At 31.2% G+C, this 17,819-nt stretch overlaps 1 protein-coding gene across 2 annotated transcripts in view; it reads left to right on the top strand.

Annotated features, from left to right (window-relative positions):
* The window catches only part of Fur2 (furin-like protease 2), a 918,757-nt gene that overhangs the window by 699,416 nt on the left and 201,522 nt on the right, over positions 1–17,819 (top strand). For both annotated transcript variants that reach the window (XM_089595005.1, XM_089595006.1), the window contains exon 12: positions 10,326–10,574. In XM_089595005.1, the coding sequence (XP_089451131.1) occupies positions 10,326–10,574 (249 nt within the window). The remainder of the gene's footprint in view (positions 1–10,325; positions 10,575–17,819) is intronic.

Below are 17,819 nucleotides of genomic sequence, written 5' to 3'. Positions count from 1 at the left end.
AGTTCGAGTAACACTACAGCGGTGCTCTTTGCAACAAAATTAATTAGTTAAAAATGTTTTGAATAACGTAAAATAATGTGCGAAAAAAATCTCAAATTTCAGCTACTTATTTAATGGTTTCAGGTCAATAAGCTTACTAAAGTGTGAATGTTAAAAAAGAAATACTTTTGTGGCTTCATTTACATGTACAGAGCCCGGACCACAATGAAATTTGTGAATAGTGTGAAAAAAAATTTTCAAGACAAGATTCATTAAAAAGGCATTACAATAGAGTTTATAAAAGAGTAAGCAAAGAATTTAAACAGTATATTAATAATTATCAACAATTATAGTCATGTTCGATACATAATTTTCTTACTTTTTTCAGAATACATATTAAACTATTTTGAAAGAAAGATTAAATGCTTATGTGTACCTATCAATACATCAAAATATTTATGTGAACTACAAAGGAACTAAACAAAAAATAAACTGATAAATAGTAATGTATATTGTACAAATACTTGAAGTACTATGCTGGATTTTTATTACTATTAAGTTAAATAAATATATTTTATTTACTTTTATTATAAACTATTTTTTATTGTTTACCACAGACCAACTGAAGCTAATTTTTTCATAACAACTATATGTAACTTATGTGAAAGGTATTCCTTAAATCTTTGTTATCATTATTATAATTTCCTATACCATTCATGTTTTTAATTGAAAAAAAATTTTTTTATTTAAAACCATGCACCTTCTACCTAAAAGGCTATGTGAAGGATTACAATGCATTATAGAGGGTTGTCGCGCAAAGCAGGGCAGAGCCTCGCCTCCCTGCGCGCTGCTTGCGCCAACCCTCTAATTTTTAAATCAGTTGAATACTTTATTTTTTCAGTTTGCTTTTTAAAGTTAAAAAAATCAAAAAATCTTCGTAAAGTAGTTTAAGAGTCAGAACAGGATTAGAGTAAATTTAATAATTACGTTTTTTAAAATTCATAAGACAATTTTGTGCCTCGCTTCTAATCGCAGAAAATATCCAAGGAAATGAAATTGAAAAATTTTAAATTATTTCATTGATTACACAGTGTTTTTGAAAACAAGGTCTATGAGGTCTTTTTTACTTTAGTTAAACATCCCTATATAGGATTCTAATTAGGCCTTATATTAAGTACAGATAAGAATATTTAAAAAAGTAACAAAAATAAAAAAAACAATGGTAATACTCTCTAGTGGCCGTAATACACGTTTGATGGTTAGTACACGTTGATAGTAGCGCTACCCGATCATGGGGCATTACCAGAATTAGGAATTGTTATTATACCAAAATCAGATGCACGAAGGTATCATGGTGGTCAAAAAAGAAGACCAGCTGCAAATTTCGAACCCTCATGATTTATGAAGATCCAAAAGACTTTTTTTAGATTTCATTATGTTGAAGAGTTATGTGAATATTTAAATAGTTTTATTTAATTAATTTCATGTACCAGCGCCGAACTTAACCAACAGATACAAAAAATACAGAAAAATATTTTATCTGTAGCATGGACTAGTATAGCATCAATATTATTTTCAAAAGGAATATTATTTATATATTTTACCCTTATCCATATATATTTACCCTTATTATTAGTGCCATAAGAGTCTCCAAAATGCACATGTTCTCCCACATCTTGAAGTGGCACAGATCCAACTTCAATCTTTCCGAATTTTTTTTCGACTCTTGCATATATAACCTGTTTGGATCTTGCTGCTATCTCGAAATATTCTGCCGTCTACAGCGGGATTTCTACACCACCTAGGCTAAGTGTATTTTTTCTTGCGCTTACCTCGCCATTGTATTTTTTAAACATATCCTATCCAAGGATTCCGTATACTTTGATCGGAAAATCATGTGGGACTACATGAAAAGTTCACTTTATACCGTGAATCATTGCGTCTACCGTGCCTTTTTTTTCACGTTCTCCATGAGTTACTCCAATTATTTTTACTTTTACATTATCATCTAATGGCAAATTTTCTTTTATATAATCTTCTTTTAGTATCGAGGTCTCAGCACCCGTGTCAGCATAGAAATCTGATTTTTTATTTCAGAAATCCTCTCTCTCCAGCGTTACTGTTGGTGGTTTGCGTCCTACTGCTGCATCATTAATTAGTACCGTCGTGCCTTCTTTCTTGTCCTCTTTTCCCATCGATATATTTTTATTTTTTAGATTTTTTTTTACATTTGGCTCGATTTGTTGACGAGTATTAATTTTGTTTTTGTTTATCTCCTTTCCCCACACCTCTGACTGCATAGATTTTTCTTCTTTCTCTCTAATTTTTCGGCTATCATCCCTACCATTGTCTCTTTGGCCGTAATTTCTGCCATTCGGCTCATAATATCCATCGTTACTATTGTTATTATTGTTATTATTTTCGCGATAAGCATACCCTTTTTCGAAATCTCTCCCATATTTGCCGTAGTTGTATTTATTCTCCGCCTGAGACATATTATTATATCTGTAATCTCCGGGTTGTCTTCCACTATCATTATACGATTTTCCACCTCTTCTTTCTTCACCCTTATCCTGGTACTTTGTATAGTACGGTGCTCTGGTCTCCTCACCGCGACCTTTCTTCACTAGCAGCCCGTTTTCTATGTCGTGTCACAATGAACGACACTCTTCTGCTGTGGGCCCGATTCAGCCACAATAGTTACACTTATTTATTTCGCTTTCCCTTCTATTAAATTTTGTTTCCCATCCCTCATATTTGTTGCTGTCCACTCGAGGTGACTTCATAGCCATCATATCCTCGACTTTCAATGCCAATGTAATGGCCTTTGTTAGCGTTATGGGCCGATGCATTGAAACTTCGTGGTTGTACGGGGTATTAAGGCCTAATATATATTGGGTCACTACCTCTTTTTAAGTATTTTTTTTTAATTCCTGCCTTAACATTTCAGAAACTTCAAGGTTTGCTTTTTGAAGTCCTATGGCCCTGTTGAACAACTTTTGCATGTGATCTGAGTAGTCTTCCACAGATTCCCTATCTCTTTGCCGTTCCGACCTAATTTTCGCCATAACTGTCTCTGTGCTACTGATGGCCCCGTACCTTTCTGTAACCTCCTCGAGAAATTCTTCTATGGACTCAAACTGTGTGATTTCATCGTTTAAATGTGCTGCTACTCGACTTTTTAGCCTGCTGTACAGCGTTGCCAAAAAATATAGAACGTCTCTGTCATCCACCTGCCAGCCTATTGCCCTTACTACCCTTGTGAATGCTGTTAGATTTATTGGGTCCCCTGTAAATATTGGTATTGTGGGGATTATCGTTCTCAATTCTTTAATTGAGTAATTTATATTATTCTCATACTCCTGGCAATGCGGCGATCGGTGTAAAGATTCATCTGCTGTTCGCTCCTACTTCTCCTGGTTATTTTTTAATTTTTTGATCTCCCACATCGGTCTAGCTTTTCTTATATCTTTGTTGTGAAATTCTCTTTCGTTTTCTCCCCCCTCCCTTTCTGATCATCTCCGGAGCAACTCTGTCTCCCTTCTCTGATTGCCAAGCTGATTTCCAGCAGGCCCCTCTGACTCATCCCCTTCCTCTCCACTATTATTACTACGCAGGAGCTCTATATACGATTCTGAGGCTTCGTTTCCTCTAATTATTTTCTTAGAGCCCTTTTTTTCTTATCTCTTAGTACAACCGTTTTCATGCCCTTAAAGATTTTTCCCATTAAGTCTTTTGTTTTCTTGTTTGACTTTTCTAATTCCTTGCCTCCCCCCTGCCACCCCCAGCCCCCCTCAGCTCCCCCCCAAATAAGGTAGTTATTCTTCCATTTTCTTGCATTTTTCGAGTAATCCTACTTTTTTGCTAGCTCCCCCCCGCTCCCTTCGCTCCCACCCACCTCCCCTCCCGACTCCTCTCTAGCTTCCCCATATATAATGTAAATATATTCGTAAAGCCTATATATTAACTGTTACAAGTGGTCTAATTTTTACATATGATTTTATTTGACCATAACAAAAAATTTTGTGACAATTATCTTATTTACGATGTTTATTTTAATAACATACTTTAAAATGTCTTTTTAGGTGCTCTGCTCTTACATAACCTTTTCCACAATTTTGACAAATATTTTTGTTTACGTTTTTTTCCTGACTTTTCAAATGTCTCTGTAAGTGATTATTTCTTTTAAAACTTTTTTGGCATTTTATACATTTAACATTTTTTTCAATGTTTTGGCATTCCTTTGTGTGATGCAAATAGGTTTTTTTTGTCTCATATTATAATGCTACACAGATCACATAGAAAAATTTTTTTTTGTGAATTTTTTCGTGCGATGATAGACATACTTGATTTAAAAATTTTGCGTTACATTTGTCACACTAATAAAATTTTGCATGCATGATGGTGTATCTGAAAACATATTACAAAAAACAGATTGTTTATGATTACATAAATCTGGGTACTGGACGGTACTGAAATTTGCTTTTTTTATGAAAGATAAAATTTTCAAGAAAGTATAAAAATAGTAATTAACTATAGAATAGTTTTTTTGTTACTCTAAAATTTCATTCCAAACAATATTGTTAATTTCAAATTTCTTTTCTGATTCAATTTGGATAAAAAATTTTTTTGGGTTTCTACATCTAGACAATGCAACATATAATTGCCAATGAGAAAACAATGATTTTCTAAAGTATACTCCTAAGGCATCAACACTTTGACCTTGAGATTTATTGATAGTCATAGAAAAAGCTAAGGTAAATGGGAATTGTTTTCTGTACAACATAAATGGTAGCGAAGAAGAATTGTTTGTTTGTAGTGTTATTCTTGGAATAAAGACTTTATATCCTTTTTTTTACCTGTGATTATTTCAGCTTCAATGTTGTATTTAAATAATTTTGTAATTCGTAATCTTGTACCATTGCAAAGTTTTTCAGATATGTTTAAGTTTCGTATCAACATAACAATAGCGTTAATTTTCAAATTTAATTCATGTGGAGGAAGACCTTCTTTAATACTATTCAAATATTCTGTAGGGAAATTAATATAATATAAATATTATCGTTTAATTTATCTACTCCTTTGTGAGTTGCTTTATCAATACTATAGTACGTTACTAATGTTTCTACCATATTATTTGAAATTTTTTCGTTTAAAAAATGAGTGTATTCATTGTGAGATGTTATTATAGCTTTACTTATAAAAGAGTTATCATCATTATTAAAAATTTTAGAACATACTTCATTTGTTTTTCATGTCTGAGGAATTACAAAAGTTTTAATTTTGTCTATTCCTATATCCAGTAGCAATGAAGAAAATTTCTTATCAATTGAACGTATACTATTTTTTATATAAAAAATATTATATAAAGGCTAAAAATTAGGAAATTTTATGGTTTCTTGAACAATAGTATGTTTGCTTCCGTTTCTTGCTACTGGAAAAATTGGATGAAAGTCTTTACCTTAAATTATTATTTTATTTCCAAAAGGTTTATTACTACTAGATAAATGGTCGAAGGTTTCAAAAATGTATTTTTACACAACACAGTTATTCGTTATTTCATTTCTTGAAAAAAAAATTCTTAACTGTTCCATAGATTAGTAATGCATTAATATTACTTCCAATAAGAATGACTAGTCATGATACAATTCGATTACCATTAGACTTATACAATATAAAAAGTTCGTTCGTGGAATTTGAATCTGAATAAAAAAAATTAGGAAATGGTAGTTTTTGTCAGATAAGTGCCATTATCTCTGGGGCTATTTTGCGGCCCGAAGTACCTGCGAAGCAGGGTCCACAAAGATAGCGCTTATGTAGCGAATGCTATTTTTCCTACCGAGAGCACACCAGCCTCTCAAAAACGCCTAAGGTAAGAAGAACATATTTTATTATATAGGACAAAAAAGGATATGGGATAAAAAATCGTATTACTTGGAAACTTGATGTACATATTATTTAAATTCGTATATAATTATGTTTGAATTTAATGTTCTAATAGTACAAATGTGATTCTTTCAAATAAATTGGTAATTAAAATATATTCTTTTTTCAATTGAAGATGTTTAATAAAACTGAATAAATTACGTTTGAATAATATTGACGTATGATTTCGTAAAAAATAATTTACAAAGACACAAAAAAAGCGTTAACAAACAACAACTATTGTATTTTTATTTTGTAAAAAAAAATTAGTTGATAGTTAAAAAAAAAAAAAAATACAAATAATAGATAAATGTTGTTTTTTTCCTTTATTACTTCTAAAAGTTGCTGAAACTTTTAGTTTCTGTTATGAATTATTGTAAACAACCAATTGGCCACACTGTGACTTATATTGCTGTTGTGTGGGGGTGCATTTTTTCAAAGGTCAATTTTCGAGTAAAAAATTAATTTTAATCTTGGCGTAAACTGCACTTTTTTGTTATATTTTTTCATTTTCTATTTGTTGATCACGGTTGCGGCTAGTACATGGAATGGACCAATCGGCAATATTTAATTACTCATATATTTACCAGAATGAAATATAACAAAAATATTATGGATCTTCATGAATAATGAGGTTTTTAAGTTCTGGTGCGATTTCGGTTGGTCTTGATTTTCGACCACCTTCGTGTATCTGCTTTTGGTCTTATAGCAATGGTAGATTGTGATCATGCCAACTGTCTATGGTCGCAACTGTCTACGTGTACTAACTATCGTACGTACCTTACGGCCAGAGAGCACAACCACCATTTTCTTATTTTTATTACTTGTTTTAATATTCTTATATGTAATTTATACAAGGGTCAGTTAGAATCCTATACTGGATTCTAATCCTATAATTCCAAAAACAGTATAAAATCGATAAAATGGTTAGAATGTTTTCAAAATTTTATCTCCTTAAATATTTTCTGATATCAGCAACCAGGCAAAAAATTTTCATATAAATTTATAAAAAATTAAATTTACGCTACTTCTGTTTTATCTATAAAACTACTTTACAAAGATTCTTGTATTTCTTAATTTTAAATGGAAAACTGAAAAAATAAAGCATTTGACTGATATTTAAAAATTGGTGGGCTAGCGCGCAGAGTGTACAGTGGGGTGGAGCTCTACTAGTAGTACACATACATAAATTACTATAATAAGCTAAAATGGAAGCTTCTTTTAACTTGTTACGCTAAGAAAAGTGTTATTTTGGAAAATGATAACCATTGTAGCTATATTATGAAAAGGCGTGTGGTGTAGGGATGACGACCCCAAGTCAATTTATCATAAAATGGATTTTTTAGCGTAGAAAATTGTAATTTTTAGATTGATCTGAGATAATTAATTAATTTTGCAAATTGATTTTAATACTCTTTCAGTCAGACTGAATAATTTTCTGCGAAGAACATATACTACTAGAGCTATTTAATGGAAAGTGTGTTCAGGTTTACTAAACTACAGTTTCTCCCTAATTGTGTAGATCTTTCTCTAATTTTTGGGTCTGATACATATATATTACACAGTTAAATTATGTACAGAGTAGATTAGTGAATTTCAAAGGAGTTAACAGTTTATTTCCGCCGCTTGAGGCTCATAGGGATAAACCTGAATTTGAGTACAGCACTTCGTAAAAATATACATAAAGATATATATACATGAATTAACATCTATATAATCCTGATCGGAAAGCTTAAAAAGGTGTTAGCTAGGGCCTACTTTGGCGGCCGACTTACTATACGTTTGACTAACCTTGGCATAAATGGGACCTTAACATCAGACGTTTACGCAGCATTAGGTGGGCCCTACCTTGGTTGCCCAGTTAACCTTTTAGTGTGGCTAACTAAGGGAATGGATTATGTGTTAAATAAAAGAAATACAATGTGATTTAAATAATCTAAAGTACTTTTATAATTTTTTTTTAGTTCAAGTACCATCACATTACAGACTTTTGTAATAAATAACAAACTCGTATGTAATACAATTCTAGATTCTTATTATTTTTATAACATGACTCCTTACTTGTTAACTGCACTTAAATTATTTAGTTATTGGCTTTTTTAAAAAATAATATTTTTCACTCTTTGGTTTGTTAAGGAGGTTGACTGCATTTGGAGAGGGGTGTAAGGGAGAGAGAGAGGTCTGACTGTGTCTTTTTTAGTTTTGAAATGCGTGCGCATGTTCTATAATTTAATATTGAGTTGAATTTACACTCCAGATTACTTATTAGCAACTTTTTTTACAAGGTCTCAATTGACGTGATTGTTTTACATAATAAAAAAATAAATGTTAATTTACTGTTAACTACAGTTTTGTCCAAGTCTGACTGTTGACTGTATTAAAATTTGTTATTATAAGAGTCGCTTTTGACAATCTCCCATAAGAACGTATGTCAAGTTTACAAAATTTATTTCATTAATTTCTCGTTTTATCAGCACCCAGAGTTGTTAAAACCTTACATAAATTAGATATAAATTATTGAAGTTCTGTACAAATTCTAGTGAAAAAATGGCCATCAATCGCTTAAGGTAGTCAACCTACTTAAGTATAAAGAGCGTTTTAGTTTCATACTTATTTTCAATAATTTATCACCACAAATAACCTTTACACATTTTTATAAATACACTGCTCCGAAATATTTTCGCAGTTTTATAATGTCAAAAAAAATTAGATACAAGATAGAAACTTTGTCCTAAGGCAGCGCCACATTTGCGCCGCGTAAATGATACAGGTAGGCCCTACCTTGATAGCCAACCTTGGGCGTACCTACCTAACGGGGTATCCTAGTTAACTTTCCGATTAGGATGTTATATAAGGTATAGAGAAACTTTTTATCAATTGCAAGTGGTGGCTAACTGATCACGAGTGATCTTAAAATTGTCTATTCACTTCTTTCAAGCTTACTAGAGTGGATTTTTAAAAACCTCTAGGGTGCAGCAAAAATTATGGTACTTACATAATATTCACTTTTTCTGCTTAAATATTATCAAAACAGCTTACATTTCATACAGGTGTTCTGAAATAATAGAATAAAAACTTATTTAAATTCATAAAAATTTACAGCTTTACCTTCAAACTTTAATGTTCAGTGAGGAAACAAAATTGATCGAACACTCTAATCCTGACAGTTTTAACTTAAATTATTACTCTACTAAACGTAGGCTATAAAATTCTATAAATATTCTTGATTTTTTTCAACTATAATGCTTCTTTCTGGACCCTCTATTTTAAGGATAGGTTTTAGATAATGACATTTAACAAGCAGAAGTTATACTTAACTAACTTTTTACTGTGTTTAATGATCAGTTTTAGCTAAGAAATTGTAATTGAAAAAAAATGTCGACAAATAGTAGTGTGTATGTATATATCTTAAGCAAAATAAATATTACTCTTTGAGTTGCGGTTAGAGCCGCTGGAGCCACTGTCTTCGAGAATAAAAATACTTAAACTTAGAATGACAGTGGCCCCCTATACCAGAAAAAATGTTTACAGACTCAGCTTCATTATTACTTTATATGAACAAATATACTCATAAGTAGTGATAAAGTAATACTTTCTGCACCAAGAGGGCAGCCAAAAACTACTGTATTTTTATACGTACTATCGCTTTCGTAAGACGTTTTTTTGGTTTTAGAAGTCAGACTATATAGAATTTAAGACAGATGCTTATAAATGAGCACGCCAAGCAGTAAACATTTTTGAAAATAAATGCTAAATCATGCCAACCCTCATAGGTTAAGTTTCTGCTTGTGTTGTTATTTTTATTAAATATTATTGTAATCTGGAAAAAGATGTTTCTGAAATTATTCTACATTCTTGACACATAATATAAAAAAATACTTATTTTTTGTAGAAATTCTAATGTAACAAATATTATAACTTTTTATAAATTAATTTGTTCTTTTAAATGTGCTGTACACCATATATTTTTTATGTCACAAAAATCGATTTTTTGTTTCAAAAATAATTGTTTAAAAAACATTGAAACAAACCAATTAGACATTAAATAAATACTTCTAGAAAACCGGTATTAAAACTACATCATTTAATAAGTATACGCTCATCATCTCCTGATTGTCCTTTGAACTACTTTTTAACTCCTTTATTATATATATGTAGTATAATTTCACTTGTTGCAATTTAGAACCAGCAAATACAATGTCGTACACTTAATCATGGTTTGGTTCTATTATTTACTTTTAGCAGTTTGCAATTTTTTTTCTGTTTTTGATTAAGTAGTAATACATTTTTTTTGTTTGATATTATTATTTATTGTATTATGTTTAAGTAAAAAAAAATTTTTGGTACGACTTAAAGAAATTAAATTACTGATTTGTGCTATATTTAAAAGAGTAAAGAAGCCTTTAAAAATTTTCTTACAGATTCTAAAAATGGTACATGTGAGCCATGTGAAGCAAATTGTCAAAATTGTTCAGAAGAACCAGATCAGTGCACGAGTTGTCAGCATCATTTAGTACTTTATAAAAACAAATGCTATGCAACTTGTCCCTTGTACACCTATGAAACCGATGACTACCATTGTGTTGCATGTCATTCTTCTTGTGAAACGTGTAATGGTCCTTCTGAGAATAAATGTATTGGATGCCGATCAGGATTTTTCTTTTTTGAAGGTTAGTCTAAGTACATTTCAAGGTTTTTTGTATTATATTTTTAGTGAGTAAAAACATTGTCTTACAAACAGCCGAAATGGTTGATTATATTAACTTAGTAATAAATGTTAGAAGATCTAGGTATGTGAGAAACCCTCGTCTTTCTTTCATTAAAGGTCGAAAGATTAAGCTTTCTCCCCTTTCCCCTCCAGCGTTCATCGCACCTGAGATTTTTTGAAGTCCATACTTTTTGTGTGGAAACAGTATTACGTGCTACATTTCGTGAGATATAATGAAAAAACATAATTTTTTTTATTATTTTAGTTCATGGTTAGTTAAGTACTTTTGTTTCAGATTAACATTAGAAACTACATTCATAAGTGTACTTTAGAATCACAGTGAAAAAATTACAATTAAATGCTTGAATAGAAATAACTATAATTTTTTTAAAGAATATTTCCCCTTATTAAGTCAATATTGACTAGTGTATGACCCAAGAAGTGACTCGTAAAACTGATGTATCTAGGATTTTTAATAAAATCATCAGCTTTTTTAACCTTGCTCTGATGTGGCCTCTTAAAACTGTGCTAGCTTGCTCACATAAGCTCAATACTTCAAAGCGTAATAATTAGTAAAATTTGCTTCGGTACTGCAGGTAAATTATGAACTGCACCTTAGTGCTCTCTACCTGTAGCTCTTCTCATGGATGAAAAGTGGATACCGCCCAAACCACAACATCTTTTTTCTAAAACTCTACGTACACTGAAGCAATAAAAGTCATAGGGAATGCTGATGATGGTATTTAATGGTCGAGTTAGTAGCAAATTAAGTAAGAAGCAAATTACTTTTCGTCATGATCCCTTCAGGGTTTGGGATGGGATCATCTGTCTTCGTAATAGAGTATTAAGTTGGCAGAAAACACTTGTGAGTAATCACAAATAGAGTACATTAGCATGGGCTGCAGCAATCTGAATCATCGCAGTTGACAATTTAATACAATGATCAAAAATATTTTATTATTTTCATCCATAAATAAAAATGTATTTGTTAATGCTTGCGTTCAATAGCCAAATTTTTAAAAAATACAAAAAGATATACAACTAAATTTATATAAAAGTAGGTTGTTACATATGAACAAACTGTTATGTAGCTGTAGTAAATATTGGCGAGATCTGGAATCCAGTCATCCAGCTATAATTATCATCCACGAGTTCTTGATATTGCAAGACTTTAAACATTCAAAATATAATAAAAAGCTTGCTAAAGAGCGGCGTTGGCTCAGTGGTAAGCGTGCTTGTTACTGATACAACGCAGTTCTAGGGGTCGTGGGTTCGATTCCAGGTGAATGCAGATTTTTTCAAAAATTGTTTTTATCGGGAAAAGTTCCTTAGTAACCCCGGCTGTTTCGGGGTGGGTTTTTCCGTGTAACTTTCCTTTATATTAATTCCAGGGTTTTTTCCTTGCCCCATAGGTTTTTGGGCCTCGGTGAATGCGAAACAGTGGTAGGGCTATAGGTAGGGATTAGTGGATCCGATGTCAGGTGTCGGGCAGGGATCGCCGGCCTTACTGGTGAGGAGTGGCCCCTGAAATACGGGGCTTCTCCGGGGATGCTTATTAGCCTGGATCCAATGCTGCGGCAGAGAGCGCCAGCTTAACCGGCGAGGAGTGGACGTCCTGGAATAATGGAGTCTTCTCCGGGGAAAGGCTACACAGTGGTGAGTGGACCCGATGCACCATCGGTGCAGAGAGTGTCAGCTTAACGGGCAAGGTGTTCCACCAGAGATACTCACACTGTGCCCATGGATTCAGGTAGGATGCGAGGAAAAAGGTTTAGGGAGATGGGTGTGGTAATACACCCCCACACATAGGTGGTGAGTGGGTGGCCCCTGCGACTAGGCCAAGTAGGCTGTCGTGGTAACCCGGTATGAAAAAAAAAATAAATAAATGAAAAGCTTGCTTTATTAACTCTTCAAACATTTGCTTTTTGACAATAAAGGCGTAACATAAATCAACTTTTTTTTGGTGCTGAATAGATAGTCAACAGCTATTTTTTTAATATAATCTACATTTTTGATTACTGAGGACGAAATAGTAAAGTTACATTGAAAAATTCGATTCTTATGTTCTGAAAATTTACAGTGTTTGGGCTGGAATAATTTTACTGTCAAGAAAATGTACTGAATTTAAAAGCATTCGATTGTGACGTTGAGATAAAACTTAGTATGAAATGTGAACTCCATTGGTTGCAAATTTTTAATGATAGTCATTTGCCATTCTTCGTACATACGTACATACATGCATTTTTAAAACTTAATAATATAAGATTATTAGGTTGTGATCTAAATTTGAAACTATGAATCAAATTTCAGATCAACGTGATGCTCTTTTTCTAAACAACTTTTTTATCGTCTTTTGTTACGTTAACACATTTACGTACTTTTGCAGTGAAACTTCTTTAGGCGCACTTTATGTAGGGAGTTAACCCGTGAAACAAGTGAGCGAACGCTGGCGTGTACACATCAATGTATATATTATCTATCGTGCGATGGCTCAGTCGGCTAAGTCGTGGGTCGGCACGTGGGAGACGGTGATTCGATTCCCAGTCAGTGCGACTTTTTCGGGCAAGTACCTCTGTAAGTTTCATACGTACTTTTTCACCACGCAATGCTCCTCGAGGAGGGTGCAGGCAACCTTCTCGCAGCATAATTGCCTAATTTCCCCTTACCCCTATCATAGTACTTCGAGGCCTCCCATCCCTCTTCTTTTCCTTCTCCCAAGTTCTAAGTGCCCAGAGTAGTGCCTTTTATAGGAGCTGGGCGTAAAGCACTATAATATAAAAAAAAATGTATACATTATCTACGTACCTGCCAGCGCTCACTGCAGGACAGAGGTCTGTCTCTCTTTCTCTCTTTCCTTCCCTCTTCCATGCGCACAATGGTGCGCCGTAGTTATGCTAAATATATATATATATTCCTATATTATTAAGTTGTTTTTAGGGGATTCAGCTTCCAACCCCCCTCCATCCCCCACCCATCCCCCTCAAATTACCTTGTTAATCATAAAGTACAAGTAAATGTAAAAACTTGGTAAAAGGGAGCACACTTTTATGAAACAAAATATTTGACGTTTCGTCGAAACCAAAGTCGACCTCTTCAGAAATAAATACGAGAGGCGCTTCCCCTTTTACATCACGATTGTATGATATTAATCTATTACCAAGTTTTTATATTTACTTGTACCTTATGAATTTTATATTGGAGCAAGATGAAGAGGATGATTGTATTAATTATCTTAGATTTACTAATTATACCTTGTTAATCGTTTGTTTTCTTGCTGTTTTAATAACTCATTACATCCCCCTCTATCCCCCATGCATCCTTCACCTATCCTCCTCCATCCCCCACCATTCTCCTCAGTTAAAACACCTCTTGGGAGTTTAAGAATATGATTGCATTTTGTTGGGTTGTTGATTTAATTGCACCATTTAATTCGAGCGTAGTACATAGTGTATTTTTAAAAAGACTTTACTTTATATGACAGCATATTAGTTATATTTTTAAGAAGTCTTCAAATTGTATGACAATAAATTTTTTTAGAATAATATTCTGTCGTAATAAGGAAAGATAAATAAATTCATTTAAAAAAATTTATACACTATGAATTCACAAATTGTAATTTTTCATATGTCTTTTTAAATTGTCTAATCCTAAAGATCCTTTTCCACATTTTGTACAAATTTGTTTACTTTTACATTTACTGTGAATTTTTATATGTCTATTTAAATGTGTAGATCTTTTAAATTTTTTATAACAATGTATGCATGTAAATGTTTTCTCTAAATTATGTTCCTTTTAAAGCCTAACAAAATTTTGTTTCACAGTCAATACATTTTTACAAAAATCACAAACGTATAACAATTTTTGATGGGTCTTTTTATGATCTATTAATTTTTCAGGGTTCGAAAATTTTATTTCACATGCATTGCAAATGAGCAAATCTTTCAAACTGAATTATTACTTTTTATTACAAGTATTGGAATGATTGTTTGAGATCAATAATGTATTTTTATCTCAACTGTATTGTGTGGCCTAATACAGTTGTACTTATTTTTTAACTGATGATATCAATGAATTTTATTTTTTTTTCCCAATTTTGATTCCATTTGTTAGAAAAAACCTAAAAAAAAATTTTAGTTTATATAAAAACAGATTTACATAAAAAAATAGATAGTTATGTATTTATGTTTTAAATTTTTTATTTTTTAAAATAAAATTTACAAAACTTGCTAACTTACAAATTACGGATAACAACATAAAATATAAAACGTTTGTAGATAGACGAAAATTTTGTTAACTATTGAAATATCTTAGATCAAACAGTATTAAATGTCTTTAATTAAATTACTAAAAAAGACAACAAGACATAGAACATTTTAATTACCATTAGATTCAAATAACATTGAAATTTTTTTTCAAAATATGAAACTGATCAAAAAAATTACGTGAAATAACTGTAATTATTAAAGACGAATCTTCAATAATCCTTAGAAAAGCTTTGAAAATAGTGAATAAAACTGTGAAAGATTTATGTAATAACAATTTTCTATTTGGTGGAAGATGGCTTATTTTAGGAGGCGATTTTAGACGAATATTTGCAATAATAAAGCATAGGTGTAAAAGTTCTATAATTTTATCATATAGTTATTATATAATCTAAAAACCTATGAAGTATTCATTTTTATAGAAACACTTGAAAACTTTTAAATTAAATAATAATATGTGGTGTATAGATAAACAATTCTTATTATTGTTAGTGGACATTAAAAACAGAACCATAAAGTCTTTTGAAATTCCTCAGAGATAAAAAACTTGTATTATTTGTAACCAAGTGTATGGGGATGGTAGAAGTAGCTGATTAAAAAAAATCATTTGGACACCTCATAACGAACGCTCATATATTTTAAATAATCAGATTTTTAATTTTAAGAAAGGGATGGTACATACTTATCACAGTATAGATTATGCACAATATAAAGGTAGTGATCGCACTAAATAAAATATAAACAAATTTTTCAAAATAAACTCTGAATTATGTGCATGAAGGATAACCCCTTCATGTTTCAAATAAAAACATATACGCTATTGTTACGTTGATAAGAAACTTGAGTAAATTTGATGGTTTGTGCAATGGCACTAGACTACGTATAACAAAAATATAAAACTGTAATTTTAAGTCAGAAGTAATACCTTGTCAAAAATATAGTTAGAGATATTTCAAACCCAGAATCACTGTACATACCAGTAAAAATATTTTTACCGTTAATTATACACAGATAACGGTTTCTTTTAGTTCTAGTTTTTTTCATAAAAATCAATAAATTACAAGGTCAATGTTTCAACAAATTAGGATTTTGCTACGAAATACCTTTGTTTTCTTTATGACAACTGTACGCATTGGTATCAAGATGTAAAAATCCTAAAAACATATTTATAAAAAAAGACTCAGAGAATCAATCTATCATTGAAAATATTGTATGGCTAGAGATTTTTGATCGTTAACGAACTGATCATGTTTTGTCAAAGTTTATTCTTTATAATTTATTTTTTTCTCTGTAAACAATTGACTTTTAAAATAAATTTGAATTCGTTTTAAAAATTAGACTTTAAACAAGTAAAAACAAAAAAAAATTTACTTATTTATGACGACACTATATTTTCAAGTAAGAACTTAAAAAAAAAAAAAATACTCACCTTACAAAACTTTTTATGTATAATATAACTTTGACCTTTATCTTGAAAGTCTTAAAGTTAGGACATTCTTTAATTTCGGATCCGAAATTTTACTATTAAATCGTCGTGAATTTTAAACGCAAAATTTATAGTAAAAAAAATTTTATAATTTCATTCTCTAAGACAAATACAACATTTGATGCTATGAAATTATTTCTATCTTTGTGTAAATAACTTAAGACTTAGTTTACTGTGTAGACTGTGTGATTTTTAATATATGAATATTGTCAATCATATTTTAAATTAATTTTTTTAATCTCATTTACGAAAAAATTATTGTAGTTATAGTTTTGAATATTAGTTAAAGAATATAATGATTTATATTCTTATACATAATGTACATTCTGCTATCACAAAAAAGTCTGTTCAACAAAATTTTTATATCCGAATACTTTAACTCTAAGTCTATGTTGTATTGACTATGTAATAAAATATAGTTATACGAAACAATATGTTATATGTATATTTTAAATTAATTAAAAGATTGTCAACATATTAAAAAAAAGTAGAACAAAATAAGTAAAAAAATTTTACAGAGATAAAGAGATAACTTGTTAGTTTAACTCAATGATATCACAAGTTTATCATTCAATAGATAAAGTTTATATAATGCTTGGGAGGTCGGTACGCAGGGGGGAAGAGCTCTACTGGTGTATATATATATTTCTATATTAAATAGCTTATTTTAGAAGATTCAGCCTTTAATTTCCCCTCCATTCCCAGCCCATCTTCCTCAAATTACCTTGTATCAGGGGGCAGAGCCCCACTAATATATATATATAGTTGTTTTGGGGGATTCAGCCTCTAACCCCCTTCCACCTTCTCCATCGCCAGATCATGCCCCTAAAATTACCTTATATATATATGTGTGTGATGGATCGGTTATGACGATATTTTTATGAATTTATCTAGAGATTACTTATGCGGACAATCACATGTATGTAAAGGTTCGTTGGGCCTATGTCACAGCTAATGTACGATCAGATTAATAATGACTGAGACAAAACGTCGCTTGATCTCTTGGATTTTTCGGAGTCTTCAAAAGAATACGGTAAAATCGTTCTACTTCACTGTTTATCCTTTTTTATGTGTATATGTACTAAAATAAACGTGCATAAAGTATTTTATATGTATGTATTAATAATCTAACAACCTTACGTTTGAATACAAAAAATAACGCTGTACCTCAAAAGGAAAGGCAAAATTGGCTAAAAATTAGTATTTTTACGGGTTTTGTGAAGGGATACTGCATGATTGATATGCAAAAGTGCGTATGGGGGTTGGACGTTGCACAAACATAACCTTAATTTTTTTTTTCGACTGTTTAGACTATATCTTGAAATGAACAAGTAAAAAGAAGTTTCATTTAGCATGTCACTTCTAGAAAATTAATACAGATGCTTACAAAAAAATTTTTTTACAACATATTCTCTCAAAATAAGAGAAACAGCCGATTTTTAAAAGGGTAGCCAAATAG

Source organism: Copidosoma floridanum, unplaced genomic scaffold (assembly GCF_036245765.1).
Source record: "Copidosoma floridanum isolate Cflo_tuat_1 unplaced genomic scaffold, Cflo_Japanese_pri ptg000022l, whole genome shotgun sequence".
Classification (NCBI taxonomy): domain Eukaryota; kingdom Metazoa; phylum Arthropoda; class Insecta; order Hymenoptera; family Encyrtidae; genus Copidosoma; species Copidosoma floridanum.
The sequence above is the reverse complement of the archived record's forward strand: the minus strand, read 5'-3'. Positions and strand labels throughout refer to the sequence as shown.